This window comes from Heloderma suspectum, chromosome 1 (assembly GCF_057233095.1).
Source record: "Heloderma suspectum isolate Gila_16-S chromosome 1, 16-S_ref, whole genome shotgun sequence".
NCBI classification, from domain to species: domain Eukaryota; kingdom Metazoa; phylum Chordata; class Lepidosauria; order Squamata; family Helodermatidae; genus Heloderma; species Heloderma suspectum.
Genome location: NC_139458.1, coordinates 438,567,398 through 438,582,903, shown reverse-complemented (window position 1 = coordinate 438,582,903; position 15,506 = coordinate 438,567,398). Strand labels below are relative to the sequence as shown.

Sequence of the window (15,506 nt, the reverse complement as noted above, 5' to 3'; positions counted from 1 at the left end):
CCTGAGTTTCCACACCCCTGACTTGGTGTGATCACAGTGTTCTTTTGTGCTGTAATTATCCCAGTGGCGTAAGAGAGGGATTCTCTGCCCGAATTTGTGCAATCCGCAGGACTTCCCACCTCATGGTGACACTCTAGCGATGTGGGAGATTTAAATGGGGAGAAAAGTAATTAACCACAGCAAAGTATTCCACTGGGGACTTTCTGACATACTAATGCAAACTTCTGGCAGGAATAACTGCACAGAGTTCTCCTAAGCATGGTGTGGCATCAGCTTCTGCTGTACCAAATGCAAATTGGAGGCGTTGCAAAACAATATTAAAATGAGAAAACAAGCAGCCTTCTATTGCTGGAGGCCGAACGCACTCAGTAACTGTCAAAGCCTGCTGGCTGTCCGAAGTGGGTTAATTTGGATTTGGTGGTTGAAATGTTAGCATTGTAATCACGTTTTTCTATCTCTGCCATGCTGCAAAAGTAGAGATCAAAGAGAAGGCTTGATGATGGTAAAAATAAGAAAGTGAATGCAAATGTATACATACGTATACATATATATGGGATATTCCAGGATTCACAGGGACAGTTTTAATCCATCAACCGGCCATCAGTCTTGCAGGATCCCCCTCGTTCCCACTCGCAACCTCTGAAGCTTTGATGCATTTGTAGCAAATGTGTCAAATAGTCTGAGGATGAGATGTAGACAGGGTTCCTCTACGTCTTGCGGGAGGTGAGGTCATTCTTCACAATCTCCCCATATAGATGGATGAAATCTTCAATAAGTATTATCTTCTATGGCTGCAGCTTGGAGGGGGAGGGACTGGCGTCTTTACTAGTAGTACAACCCCCCCCCCCGCCCCCAGGATAGCCATGCTGAGAAAAAAGAAATCCAAGATCCACAGCTGCGCAGCACTTTTATTAGGACCAACAATTCCACCAAAAATGTGCAAGTTTTTGAGTTCTCCAGAATGCTTCATCTGGCATGCTGACCTGGGAATGATGAGAATTGCAGTCCAACACATTTGGAGGGCACCAGGCTGGGAATGGCCTGTATATAGAGTATCCTCCCCCCCCCCCAATACCAGAACCTGGAATCATCCGGCAATTCTGATTGGCAGGAGATTCGGGAGTGGCAAAAGAAAATGGCTTCTTCACACAATGTAAAAACTGATTCATGGCAATTGCTGCCACAGGATTGTGGCTATGGCCCCCTGACTTAATAGCTTGAAAGGAAGATGGGACAAAGATGAAGGATACATCTCTCTGAGGCTTCTAGCTGTGATGACTGTTTGGAACCTCCAGATTCAGGGGCAGCGTACCTCGCAGTGGAGGCTGATGGCTCTGATGTCAGTGGGGCAGGGGATCTGCTCTGGGTTTCAAGAGCTTTGCACCTTGGAGAGCTCCTTTTGAGTTCTGATGGGTTCTGACTGAAACCCGGAGCCGAGTCACCGCCCCACTGACATCGGCGCCATCAGCCTCCACTGGCGCCTCTTAATGCTAGCTGCAGGTGAGCCACCCTGCTCTTTCCCTGGCTCAGAAGGTGCGTGTGGCCTTCCGTGCGACATTTTCTTCCACCCAAGACCATTGGCCAAACAAAGGCGCACTCAACGCCAAGCTGTGCATGTGCGAGGCAGCCTCCGCTGTTTCTCTAAGACGCCGTCTTCATGCCCCGTCCACAGGCCCTTTGGCGGTCCGCCGTGTTGTGCAAAAGCTAACCGCCGTCTTTTTTTCTTTTCTGTTTGGCTTCCGCAGGCCTCTCCTTCTACACCCGGGTCCTCGAGAACTGTGAGAACGAAGCTGCGTTTGACGAGGTAAGGTCCTTCTGTCTTCTTGCTTTGTTCTGGCTGCCATCAGATGCTGCCAGCTTCCCCCGTGAGCCTCAAGGGACCGCAGAACGGGACAGCGCTCAGCACGGGTTCCCCTCGCCCCCTCTTTGCCAGCATGTAGGCAGTGGAGTTTGTCATCTCGAGCAAAGGAGTAAGGATTTGCCAGGATTCCCCCAACGCAGAGTGTCCTGCAGCTGACAGGTGCAGGGGAGACCCTCGCCCAGGTCATTTGGCCCTGTTCCTCCACCCTGACTTACGCAAAGACTGCTTGTAAGAACGAAACAGTGTAAGTTGCGCTCTATTTAGTTGTAAATTAACCTGGCTTAGTGGTCAGGTTTGCACCATTGTTCCAGAAGTATATGGGAACGTTTAGTGGGAAACTTGATTTAAATCAGCGAGGCTCGTGTGGCGCAGAGTGGTACGCGGCAGTATTGCAGCCAAAGCTCTCCCCACGACTAGAGTTCGATCCCAGCAGAAGCCGGGTCCCAGGTAGCCGGCCCAGGTCAACTCAGCCCTCCATCCTTCCGAGGTCGGCAAAATGAGTACCCAGCTTGCTGGGGGGAAAGGTAGTCACGACTGGGGAAGGCCATGGCAAACCACCCTGCTACAGTCTGCCATGAAAACGCCAGCGCAAGCGGCGTTCCTCTAGGGGTCAGTAATGACTCGGTGCTTGCACAGGAGGAACATTTCCTTTAAATTGATCTTTTTTTTTCTTGCTGATTTAACTCATGATTTAACTTGCCTTGATTTAAATCAACCCACCCTGAGCTGCGGTGACATGTTGGTGACAAGGGAAACCCACATTCCATGCTTGCTCCAAGGAAGTTTCTTTTTTACGTGATTCCTTCATGTACTCTAGGCTTGTGCCTTGGCATTCAGAATAGGTTCCTGGGCTGAATCCTACTGCGATCGTACCCCCCGCCCCTGGAAGCTGTAGTGAATTCCTCAGTGGCAGCTCTCAAAGTCTCTCTCCCTACTTCTTCAGCTGCAAAGCTGTCTCTCCTCCTCAGCTGTTACATAACCCGCCTGTGCTGCAAACCTTACATAACAGCCTCTCTACCACCCCTGCTTGCCAAGTCGTCAGGTGCTGAGCACCAAGTGCTCAGGTGGCCGCTGCAGCAAGTTTCTTCGCAGCAAGCTCCTTTTGCTTTCCACTCGCCTGTGGCCTTAAGAGATGCCCTGCGGTACTTAGAGGAGTAAACGTTGGAGGAGGAGAGCTGGCTTCTTCTCTTGATGTTACATGCCTGCTGGGCTCTACAATTGCTGCAGATGCAAGGGGCTGCCTGGAATATTATCATGCTTCGCTTCCCCAGTGGGAGTCATCCCTGCTTCCTTTATGCGGCCGGCTTTCTGGCGAGGCCTTGACACAGGCCCTAGGGAGATGTGTCTTCTTAACCGTCAGGACTGGTTCGTGTACCCTGGGATGGCCAAGCTTGTTTCTGAGTTTGCTCACCCAAACATTGTGTGGCCTCCTGGGGTATTGTAGCCACATTATCCCTCCCCCCCTCCTCTCTTGGTTTACTGTTAACTGCTGCGTGTTTGAGCAGAACTTCTCTCTACATGGCCTTCTGCACTTAGAAGAGCCCCCCCTGGCGCCTTCCAGATGTGTTGGACTACAACTCCCATCATCCCAAGCCACTGGGGATAATAGGCACTGTAACCCAACACATCTGGAGGTCACCAGGTTGGAGAAAGCTGGCATAGGAAATCAGCATGGTACAGCGAGTTGGGTTTGTTGTTTAGATAGCCTTTAAGTCCACCCAATCCTGAAAGCCCTGGGTGAGTAAACACAGATTCATTTTGAAGGGTGGGAAATAAAAAGAACTGGTAAAATAATTTTAAAACAGTAATGTTTGTCAAACAGGGTGACCACTTATGCGTCACCAAAAAAGGAGAAAGCATCACTTTAAAAAAAGTGGACAAAAGAGAACAGAGATTTGCATAACATTTTCATATGCTAATTTATATGTAGAGATACACATGTATACATCATTACTATAATTTAAATAGGAATCCATCTCCCCATCCTGGGGAGGGCTGTGGCCAGTTGGGCAGCGGGCCGCTCAGTGCCTGTCTAGGTGCTGCTCACTGTGATGGACAACTTCCAGGCTCTGCTCTCCCTTCTGAGGGTTTTGCATCTTTAAATTGGGCTCTTACTACTAGACAGCCCTTCAAATAGGTTGTTGTTGTTCAGTTGTTCAGTCGTGTCCAACTCTTCGTGACCCCATGGATCATAGCACGCCAGGCCTTCCTGTCCTGCGCTCTCTCCCGGAGCGTGCTCAAGTTCATATTCATTGCATCGGTGATGCTATCTAGCCATCTCATCCTCTGCTGTCCCCTTCTCCTTTTGCCTTCAGTCTTTCCCAGCGTCAGGGTCTTTTCCAGAGAGTTTTCTGTTCTCATTAGGTGGCCAAAATATTGGAGCTTCAGCTTCAGTATCTGTCCTTCAATGAGCACTCAGGGTTGATTTCCTTTAGGATGGACTGATTTGACCTCCTTGCAGTCCAGGGGACTCGTAAGAGTCTTCTCCAGCACCACAGTTCGAAAGCATCAGTTCTTCGGCGCTCAGCCTTCCTTATAGTCCAGCTCTCACAGCCATACATTACTACTAGGAAAACCATAGCTTTGATTAGACGGACCTTTGTCGGCAAGGTGATGTCTCTGCTTCTTACTATGCTGTCTAGGTTTGTCATAGCTTTCCTCCCAAGGAGCAAGCGTCTTTTAATTTCATGGCTACAATCATCGTCTGCGGTGATCTTGGAGCCCAAGAAAATAATATCCGTCACTGCTTCCATTTCTTCCCCTTCTATATATGAGGAAGTGATGGGGCCAGATGCCATGGTCTTCGTTTTGTTAATGTTGAGTTTCAAACCAGCTTTTGCACTCTCCTCTTTCACCCTCAACAAGAGGCTCTTTAGATCCTCTTCGCTTTCTGCCATTAGGGTGGTATCGTCTGCATATCGGAGGTTGTTGATAATTCTCCCGGCAATCTTAATTCCGACCTGTGATTCATCCAACCCGGCGTTTCTCATGATGTACTCTGCATATAAGTTAAATAAGCAGGGTGACAATATGCAGCCTTGTCGTACTCCTTTCCCAATTTTGAACCACTCGGTTGTTCCATCTCTGGTTCTTACTGTTGCTTCTTGACCCTCGTACAGGTTTCTCAGGAGACAGGTAAGGTGGTCTGGTACTCCCATCACTTTAAGAATTTGCCACAGTTTGTTGTGATCCACACAATCAAAGGCTTTAGCGTAGTCAATGAAGCAGAAATAGATGTTTTTCTGGAATTCTCTTGCTTTCTCCATGATGCAGCGAATGTTGGCCATTTGATCTCTAGCTCCTCTGCCTCTTCTAAACCCCGCTTGTACTTCCGGTAGTTCTCGGTTCGCATACTGCTGAAGCCTAGCTTGTAGGATTTTGAGCATCACCTTGCGGGCATGTGAAATGAGCTCAATTGTGCGGTAGTTTGAACACTCTTTGGCGTTGCCCTTCTTTGGAATTGGAATGTAAACTGACCTTTTCCAGTCTTGCGGCCACTGTTGAGTGTTCCAAATTTGTTGGCATATTGAGTGCAGCACTTTAACAGCATCATCTTTTAGGATTTTAAATAGCTCAGCTGGAATACTGTCATCTCCGCTAGCTTTGTTGTTAGTAATGCTTCCTAAGGCCCACTTGACTTCACTCTCGGACTGGCCTCGGTCAAGGAGGACACCTGGCCACACTATTGTCCAAGAATGCTCCGTATAAAACTAGGACAATGTAGGTTGGCTATCTGACACTAGGCCTCTCCTCAGCATCTGTTCTCCATTATTATGCTGCCTCCATCGCGTCTGCAGAGTGCTGTCCCAGGAGGCTGTTCCAAGTGGTCCGGAGCCTGGTCGGTCCTGTGGCTCTGGAACCACTGGAGCATTCTAAGGCCTCCTGTGAGGCTTTGGCAAGGCACTTTGCAGATAAAATTGATCAGATTAGGTGTGTTACTCTGCACACTGTGGATACAGTTAGTGAGCAAGAGGCGGCCTGTGGCAAACCGGTTTTGTGGAATCGGTTCCAGCTTCTTCCTCCTGATGAAGTGGACAAGGTGCTTTCATCGGTACAGCCGACCACCTGCTTACTTGATCCTTGCCCATCTTGGCTCATTATGGGCTGCAGAGAGAGACTGGGTGAGGGGATCAAGGCGGTGGTGAACGCCTCCCTTGAGGAGGGAGTGATGCCATCAGCCCTCAAGGAGGCAGTGATAAGACCGCTCTTAAAGAAACCCTCCTTGGATCCTCAAGTTCTGAACAACTTTCGCCCAGTCTCAAATCTGCCATTTTGGGGCAAGGTGATTGAGCGGGTGGTGGCGGTGCAGTTGAAGGCACACTTGGAAGAAACTGATTATCTAGACCCATTTCAGTCGGGCTTCAGGCCTGGGCATGGGACAGAAACGGCCTTGGTCGCCTTGGTGGATGATATGAGGAGGGCTCTGGATAGGGGTGAATGCTCCTTCCTTGTTCTCCTCGACCTCTCAGCGGCTTTTGATACCGTTGACCACGGTATCCTCCTGGACCGCCTGGAGGGGTTGGGCATTGGAGACACTGTATTGCAGTGGTTCCGGTCCTTCCTCTCCGGCAGGTACCAGAGGGTAGCACTGGGAGAGGAGGTTTCGGACCCGTGGCCACTTACTTGTGGGGTGCCACAGGGTTCCATCCTCTCCCCGATGCTATTTAACATCTATGTGAAGCCACTGGGGGCTATCATCAGGAGGTTTGGGGTGCAGTGTCATCAATATGTGGATGACACGCAGCTCTACCTCTCATTCAAATCTTCACCAAGGTTGGCCGTAGAATCCCTGTCCAAATGTCTGGAGACGGTGAGTGGCTGGATGGGGAGGAATAAGCTGAAGCTGAACCCTGACAAGACCAAGGTACTTTTGGCGGGAGACAAGAGAAGGCTGGGGGATGTTGACCTGGTGTTGAATGGGGTACGGCTACCCTTGAAAGACCAGGTCCGCAGCCTGGGGGTCATTTTGGACTCCCAGCTGTCCATGGAGGCTCAGGTGTCAGCTGTGAGCCGGACAGCGCTGTATCAACTCCATCTGATACGGCGGCTGCGCCCCTTCCTTCCCGACCATCTGCTCCCATCGGTAGTACATGCCCTGGTCTCCTCTCGTTTAGACTACTGTAATACGCTCTACGTGGGGTTACCCTTGAAGACGGTTCGGAAGGTGCAGCTGGTACAGAACGCGGCAGCTCGCCTGATTAAAGGCAGCCGCCGGCGAGATCACATCACTCCAGTGCTGAAGGAGTTGCACTGGTTACCAGTTGTTTTCCGGGCCAAATTCAAGGTGTTGGTTTTGACCTTTAAAACCCTATATGGTTCTGGCCCAGCCTATCTTAAGGAGCGCCTCCAGCAACACCAGACAGGCCACTTAACAAGATCAGCCTCGGATGGCCTTCTGTCTGTCCCATCAGCCAGGACAGCTAGACTGGTGGGGACGAGGGAGAGGGCCTTTTCTGTGGTGGCCCCCACTCTGTGGAACTCCCTCCCTAGGGAACTCCGTCATGCCCCCTCTTTAATGAGCTTCCATCGTGCATTAAAAACGTGGTTGTTCAGGCAGGCATTTGGGGTGGGTTAGGGTATTGTAGAAAATGTTTTTATTGTAGAATTTTATTGTTTTAAATTGTTTTATGGTGGGTTGTACATCGCCCAGAGTGGCTGGGTGACCAGTCAGATGGGCGATTAATAAATTTATTATTATTATTATTATTATTATTATTATTATTCTCCAAAGCTACACATGTTTAACTGCTATGCTGGCACCCATCACCCACTTGGAATAACACACGTCTCTCCCTGGGCTTCCACGTCCTCCCAGACAGGAAACCTGTGATGTGAAAAGCTTGGCCCAGGTGGCCAAAGCCACCTCCCCTGCAATCAACACTTTTCCAGCTTCATCTCCCAGCCCCAAAGGGATCTTCCTGTTTATGTGCCGGTTGGTGGCCCTTGGTGGGCACTCATCTTGCCCGCCCTGGCTAAACCTAACTAATGTGGTATATGTTCCTCTGTTTTTTGGCCACTCCATCACACTGGATCCCAGTTGCTTCTCCTGGCCTGCCAAGGGCGCTGCACATGTGGCAACCCTCCAGCTGACCTCTCCATTGCAAATAGTTTAACTCAAAGAATTTAATGCAGGTTAGCAAGAGGATCGATTTTTGTTTCTTTTCAAATCCCCGCTCTGCTTTCCAATTCTGACTGTTCTGATGTTCCTTTCATAAAGATCTTATCTTCATTTGGACAGGGTGGGGGGTTGGAGTGCGGCTTTCCGACCAAGCCCAAGGGAGAAGCTTCTCCCCACACCTGCCTCATCACCTGGCCCATCATCTACCAGGACTCACTGACGTGCCTACGAGGAAGTAAAAAGAAAGCAAAGTGCCTCCCAGGCTAATGGGAGGTCCCGGATGGTTTGCTAACTCACCCCAGGCAGACAACTAACTCGTGGCTCTGGGCTCCCCCTCCCCGGAATTAGAGGGAAAGGCAGGGGTGGGGGCAGTATTCTACCAATCAGCTAGAAAGTATATGGGACTGGCCTGCCTCGCAAGGCAGTTGTGGCACGGGACTTCCTTTACAGGCTACCTGATTGCATTCCGCTTCCACTCCATGGACAAAAGCCCCAGGGAAGTTCTACATCCAATGTGCCTCATCTCTACGGTTCAGATGAGTGCAGAATGTAAAGATAGCTGACCTTATCGTTTATTAGAGCTGAGCATGGTTTTGGCCCCCTTCATGGCCCTGGACTGCAAGGAGGTCAAATCAGTCCATCCTAAAGGAAATCACAAGTCACAGTCACAAAAACCGTGGGGGGAAGCAGCGGCGATCCCTATTAGCTTTGAATAAACCCTGCCTCTGATGGTCTAGGGCCCCTTCCTGGAAATAATTGTGCTCTTGCTGAAAGAGACGACAGCATAAGAATGGGGAAACCAGAGAAATGACCCTGAGAAAGAAGCACCGTCACACTGTGGCACTAAGAGAGGACAGGAGATTTGCACATTCACAGGCAAATCCTGCTGACCCGGAACTGGATACAGGACCCCATGCATGCACACAAGTGAATCTTGCTTCTGGGCTTCCAGAGATATCTGTGCCCCCTGAGCAGGCCTCTGGTAAGTGTGGCCACTTACACATCACCAGAAAAGAGGCCGAAGAGAACACTGACTGGCACAAAATATGCATGTGCTAATTTACAGGCATAGTTGCAAATTTGGAAATCATTACTCCAATTTAGAAAGAGATAAAACTCATCCCACCATGGTGGGGAAGACTGTGACAAGATGACCTGCTCAGGCTTTGATCACCAGGCTGCTGCCTGGGGATGGCGAACTTCTTGCAGTTCCTTATCTTTAAAATGGATCTTGGACTGGATGCCCCTGTGAACAGAGGACGTCTTCAAGTCAAGGACTGTCCTCTTTGAGCCCATCAAAGAGAGGACTGTCCTACGTAAAGTAGGGGACATGGCCACCCAACCTCTGGTTCTCTGCAAACGAACAGAAGCTGTAGGCGGGCAGTGTTGCATCCAGCTATTAAAGGTCTTTGATTTCTGCCTTTTAATTTGACAGTGAAATGTGAGCCACAGAAAGGTTGTTCTATTAAACAATGCTAACGGAACATGTCTACCTCTGGAAACAGGATCCTGATGGATGTTTTTAATCTGGTGCAATAAAGAAAGAATTTCCCCAGAGACACTCTTTGTGTGTGTGTGTGTGTGTGTGTGTGGTGTGTTTTTGGTTTTTTTTAAAGAAAGACTTCAGCTGAAATCCTTATCACCCTTACTAGCAGTAGAGGCTGGTGGTTCCAATGTCAGTGGGGCATGAATCCGCTCCAGGTTTCAGTCCGAACTCTAAAGGAGCTATCCAAGGTGCTCCAAGGTGTTCCAAGGACAGCTCCGCACCTTGGGTGGCTCCTTTAGAGTTCTGACTGGTTTTGACTGAAACCTGGAACAGATTCACTGCCCCACTGACATTGGAACCACCAGCCTCCACTGCTCACAAGGAAGTAACCCCCATTTGAAATTGGCGGGTCTTCCTGTTGAGTCAGCATTGGGTTGCTCAACTGCTAGATTTCACTGCTTGGGTATTGCTATTATTTTTAATTTGAACTTAGGGTCGCTCACAAAAATGAAAAATCACAAAGACTGAAAAACCAAATCACAGAATCATAGAATAGTAGGATGGGAAGGGGCCTGCAAGGCCATGGAGTCCAACCCCCTGCTCAATGCAGGAATCCAAGTCAGAGCATCCCTGACAGAGGTCTGTCCAGCCTCGTCTTGAAGGCCTCCAGTGTGGGAGAGCCCACCACCTCCCTAGGTCATTGGTTCCATTGTCGTATTGCTCTAACAGTCAGGAGGTTTTTCCTGCTGTTCAGCTGGAATCTGGCTTCCTGTAACTTGAGCCCATGATTCCGTGTCCCACACTCTGGGATGATCGAGAAGAGATCCTGGCCTTCCTCTCTGTGACAACCTTTCAGGTACTTGAAGAGCGCTATCCTATCTTCTCTCAGTCTTCTCTTTTCAAGGCTAAATATGCCCAGTTCTTTCAGTCTCTCTTCTGAGGGCTTTGTTTCCAGTCCCCTGATCATCTTTGTTGCCCTCCTCTGAACACTTTCCAGCTTGTCTGCATCCTTCTTAAAGTGTGGTGCCCAGAACTTGACACAGTACTCCAGATGAGGCCTAACCAGTGCTGAGTAGAGGAGAACTAGTACTTCCCGGGATTTGGAAGCTATGCTTTTATTAATGCAGCCCCAAAGAGCATTGGCCTTTTTTGCAGCCACATCACATTGTTGGCTCATCTTCAGCTTGTGATCGACAACAATTCCAAGATTCTTCTCGCTTGTAGTCTTGTTGAGCCACATATCCCCCATCTTGTAACTGTGCATTTTGTTTCTTTTTCCTAGGTGCAGAACGTGGCATTTATCCCTATTACATTTCATTCTGCTGTTTTCAGCCTAGCGCTCCAGTCTATCCAGATCACTTTGAATTTTGTTTCTGTCTTCCAAGGTATTAGCTATCCCGCCCAATTTGGTGTCATCTGCAAATCTGATCAGCATTCCCTGCACCTTCTCCTCCAAGTCATTAATACAAATGTTGAAGAGCACTGGGCCCAGGACTGAGCCCTGCGGTACCCCACTCGTTACCTCTCCCCAGTTGGAGAAGGTCCCATTGATAAGCACTCTTTGAGTCCGATTCTGTAGGCAACTGTGGATCCACCAGATCGTTGTTTCATCTAGCCCACTTCAAGCTAGTTTGCTCATCAGGATATCATGGGGCACTTTGTCGAAAGCTTTGCTGAAGTCAAGGAATATGATGTCTACAGCATTCCCACAGTCCACAAGGGAGATTATCTGATCAAAAAATGAGATCAGATTCGTCTGGCAGGATTTGTTCTTGACAAATCCATGTTGCCTTCGAGTAATCACTGCATTGTTGTCAAGGTTCTTACAGATGGATTGCTTTATCATCTGCTCCAGAATTTTCCGAGGGATTGATGTCAGACTGAATGGTCTGTAGTTCCCAGGTTCCTCCTTCTTGCCCTTTTTGAAGATAGGGACCACATTAGCCCTCCTCCAGTCATCTGGCACTTCCCCGGTCCTCCATGATTTCTCAAAGAGAATAGACAGCGGTTCTGAGAGTTCTTCTGCCAGTTCCTTTATTACTCTAGGATGCAGTTCATCTGGCCCTGGAGATTTGAACTCATTCAAAGTAATGAGGTGTTCCTTGACCCTATGCCTATCGATCTCAAGCTGCAATCCTGCCCCTTCAGCCTGTACTTCGCCTTTGCCAGGGGGCTCATAGACCCTCTTTTGGGAGAAGACTGAGCCCAAGTAGGAATTGAGCACCTCTGCCTTTTCTTTGTCATCTGTTATCATTTTGCCATCCTCATTGAATAGCTGAACCACCATTTCTTTCCTCTGTCTTTTACTGTCTTTTACTGTGCACTAGGGATGTACGAAAGTTCCGCCACAGATCTCGGGGCGGCCGAATGCCAGCGCATTCGGCCCCCCGAAATCGGTGGTGGAATGGCCTGCCCCCCCCCCCCCAGGACGAGACTTACCTTGGGCAGATCTTCCTGGTGGCGGCGGCTCCGGCGGTGGCTCCAGCAGCGGTTCGGCAGCGGCGGCGGCCGGTCTTCCAACCGGCTGCCGCCGCCGCTGCCATTTCCAGGTTAAAAAAACAAAAAAAACAAAAAAAGTGATAGGCTACATAAAGATTTACGTAGCCTATCACAGCTAGATTTAAAAAAAACACCGTGATAGGCTACGTAAATCTTTATGTAGCCTATCACGGCTGACTTAAAAAAAACAAAACCAAAAAAACGCGCGTACGCAAATGGCGTCGGCCATGGCCGCCGCCATTTGCGTTCCTTATTTTGGCACGTCTTAGTCTACGTAAACATTTACGTAGACTAAGACGGCGAAAATAAGGGGAATGCAAATAGCGTAGATGCTATGCTATTTGCGTTCCCCTTATTTTTGCCGTCTTAGTCTATGTAAATGTTTACGTAGACTAAGATGTGCCAAAATAAAGAACGCAAATGGCGGCGGCCATGGCCGCCGCCATTTGCATACGCGCGTTTTTGTTTTTGTTTTTTAAATCAGCCGTGATAGGCTACAGAAACATTTACGTAGCCTATCATGGCTGACTGCAGGGACGCAAACGGCGGCGGCTATGGCCGCTGCCATTTGCGTCCCTGCTAGCCAGCGGCCGGATGTCCGGCTGCTGGAGGAGCTGGCCGGCGGCTCCACAGAATCGTTGCGGAGCACAGCCGGCCGGCCAGGATTCCGGTGGGGAGGTACAGAGTGCCTCTCCCCCTGGCCAGGATTCCGGAGGGAGGGACGGAATGCCTCCCCCCCACCATCAACATAATCCACGGAAAGGTAAGTCACTTTCGTACATCCCTACTGTGCGCGTAGCTGAAGAAAGCCTTTTTGTGGCTTTTAGTATCCCTCGCTAACCTCAGCTCGTTCTCAGCTGTAGCCTTCCTGACGCCACCTCTACAATTCTGTGCTACCTGCCTGTACTCTTCCTTTGTTGCTTGGTCTTCTTTCCACTTCCTATATGTGTCCTTTTTTTGTTTTCAGGTCATCTCTAAGCTTTTTGTGAAGCCACATTGGCTTCTTCTGTTGTCTTCCACCTTTTGTTCTTGTTGGAATGGTTTGAAATTGTGCTTTGAGAATTTCCTTTTTTAAATGCTCCCACCCAACTTGGACTCCTTTTCTCGTTAGCGTCACTTGCCATGGGACCTTGCTGATCATTGTTCTGAGTTTATTAAAATCAGCTTTCCTAAAATCCAGGGTACCCTTGGCTTTTGCTTCCCATAGAACCAAGAACTCAAGTACAACATCATGGTCGCTTTCCCCCTGAGTTTCCATAACTGCTACTTTGTCCACTAAGTCATCTCTTTTGGTTAGGATCAAGTCAAGGAAAGCCAATCCTCTAGTTTCTTCCTCCATTTTCTGTAGGCGGAAGTTTTCAGCAACACAAGTCAGGAATTTCAGGGGGGGGGGGATGTTTTGCAGAATTTGTCTCCCAACAAATAATGGGGAAATTGAAGTCTCCTATTACTACTACATCATGCTTCCTTGAAACATCGGCTATTTGCTTTTCAAAAGTTTCATCCTCGTCTTCTCCTTGATTGGGTGGCCGGTAGTAGACTCCGACCACCAGGTTCCTTTTATTCTTTGCTCCATTTATTTTGATCCAGATGCTCTCCATTTATTATTATTTATTTATTATTGCATTTATATCCCGCCTTTATTCCTCTTGCAAGGAACCCAAGGCAGCTTACATTATCTTCCTCCTCTCCATTTTATCCTCACAACAACAACCCTGTGAGGTAGGTTGGGCTGAGAGTGTGTGACTGACCCAAAGTCACCCAGTGAGCTTCCATGGCCGAGCAGGGGCTAGAACCTGGATCTCCCAGCTCCCAGTCCAACACTCTTGCCACTACTACACCACACTGGCTCGATGGGGCTACCAAGCTCCCCCTCCTGTATTTCTGTGCAGAGATATGTATTTTTCACATTCAGTGCAACCCCACCTCCCTTTCTGTTCCTCCTGTTCTTTTTGAACAGGTTGTATCCTTCAATTGCTGTATTCCAGTCACGAGAGCCATCCCACCAAGTCTCAGTTACACAATGAGACTTGTGGAAATGCATGATTTAGGGTGCTTCCAAACAGGGCTTTTATTGTGCAATTGCCCGGCCTTATTCATGGAATTTTAGTGTGTATGTGTGTTTGTGTCCAGTGTCCTCGTCCTCCATTTGTAAGCCTTCCATGTTTTCCCACGGCTTCTTCCATCCTTTTTCTTACCACCAGAGATCTGTTAAACAGGGAAGTGTTTTGACTGGTCATGCTCTGCCCGAAATTCACCCTTAAACCATTGAAAGCCCAGCTTGAAGACAATTACAATTCTCAAAATATTGAGCATGCAGATCTCCTTGGGAGGCATGAGTGGTTGCTAGGGAGATACCGGCAGCAAGCCTGTGCTTCATTTTGCCTTGGGCAGGAGGCACGGGGCCAGCCTCTGCCAGCCATAGCAGCCGAGACGCGGGTGCCTCTGTGCTCTGAGCCTTTGCAGCAGTCAACAGTTCCAGAATAAGAGTAATGCTGAGGAACTCGTTCCGGAGCTTGAACCTTCTGTGGAGTCAAAGGCCAGCTTTAAAGCAGGCATGGTGGTGGTTGTGTGCAGTGTGGCGTGGATGGAGGAACCAGAGCTCGCCAGCAGAGAGCACCTGCTTTACACACAGAAGGTCCTGGGTTCACTCCTGGCACCTCCAGTTAAAAAGGGATCTCTGCCGCCAGGTGGTGAGCAAAGAACTTTCCCTGCCTGAAGAGATGGTGTCAGAGTAGACAGCAGTGGAAGCTGGTGGCTCCGATCTCATCAGGGCAGTGACATCAGGGTTTCAGTCAGAACCAGTCAGAACTCTAAAGGAGCTATCCAAGGTGCTTTTTACCTTGACTGGTTCTGACTGAAATCCAGAGCGGATTCACTGCCCCACTGACATCGCAGCCACCAGCCTCCACTGGCAAATAACATGCAAATAAGGTTAAGAATATTTCGAATAAGTATTCAGATTATTTGCATCTCCCTCCCTCCCTCCCTCCCTCCCTCCCTCCCTCCCTCCTTCCCTCCTTCCCATGTTTTATCTTCAAACTGCCCTCTGGGTTTCAGACAGCTGACATTGGTTCCATTATCCATGTACAAGGCTTCAGATTTCCCTTGCTAGATTAGTGTTGAGCTGACTGATTGCAGACGCAGCAGCATTCCTGTCACTGCCAAAATCAATGGACGTCTCAGCCGGCAATGTAGTTACTTCTCGTATCACAATCAATGAGTTGTGCACAAAAACGGTAGCTCCTGCATGCTGCGTCTTTGTAATAATTCATGAACAACTTGCAAATGGCTTTGAAGGAGCTGTAATTGCTTCTGAAAGCTGCCCTGGTCCCTGGGGATAACTGGAGTTGAGTTTTTCTTGAAATCTGTTCCTCTTTCCCCTCTGTAATTTACGAGGATGGTGGTGATGATGAATGACGTGTTCCCATTATGGACATAAGCTATTGTTGTACAGTGCACTGTTTTCAAAATTTCAAGGTTTTTTTGCCCCTCTAATGTATTCTACAGAAGCGTGGCCATAAGGGGTGTTTTTCCTGAAA

General features: G+C 48.9%; 1 protein-coding gene across 1 annotated transcript in view; it reads left to right on the top strand.

Moving 5' to 3' along the window:
* The window catches only part of OTOF (otoferlin), a 167,086-nt gene that overhangs the window by 20,517 nt on the left and 131,063 nt on the right, over positions 1-15,506 (top strand). The window contains exon 2 of the mRNA XM_084833256.1: positions 1,746-1,804. Coding sequence (XP_084689382.1) covers positions 1,746-1,804 — 59 coding nt within the window. The remainder of the gene's footprint in view (positions 1-1,745; positions 1,805-15,506) is intronic.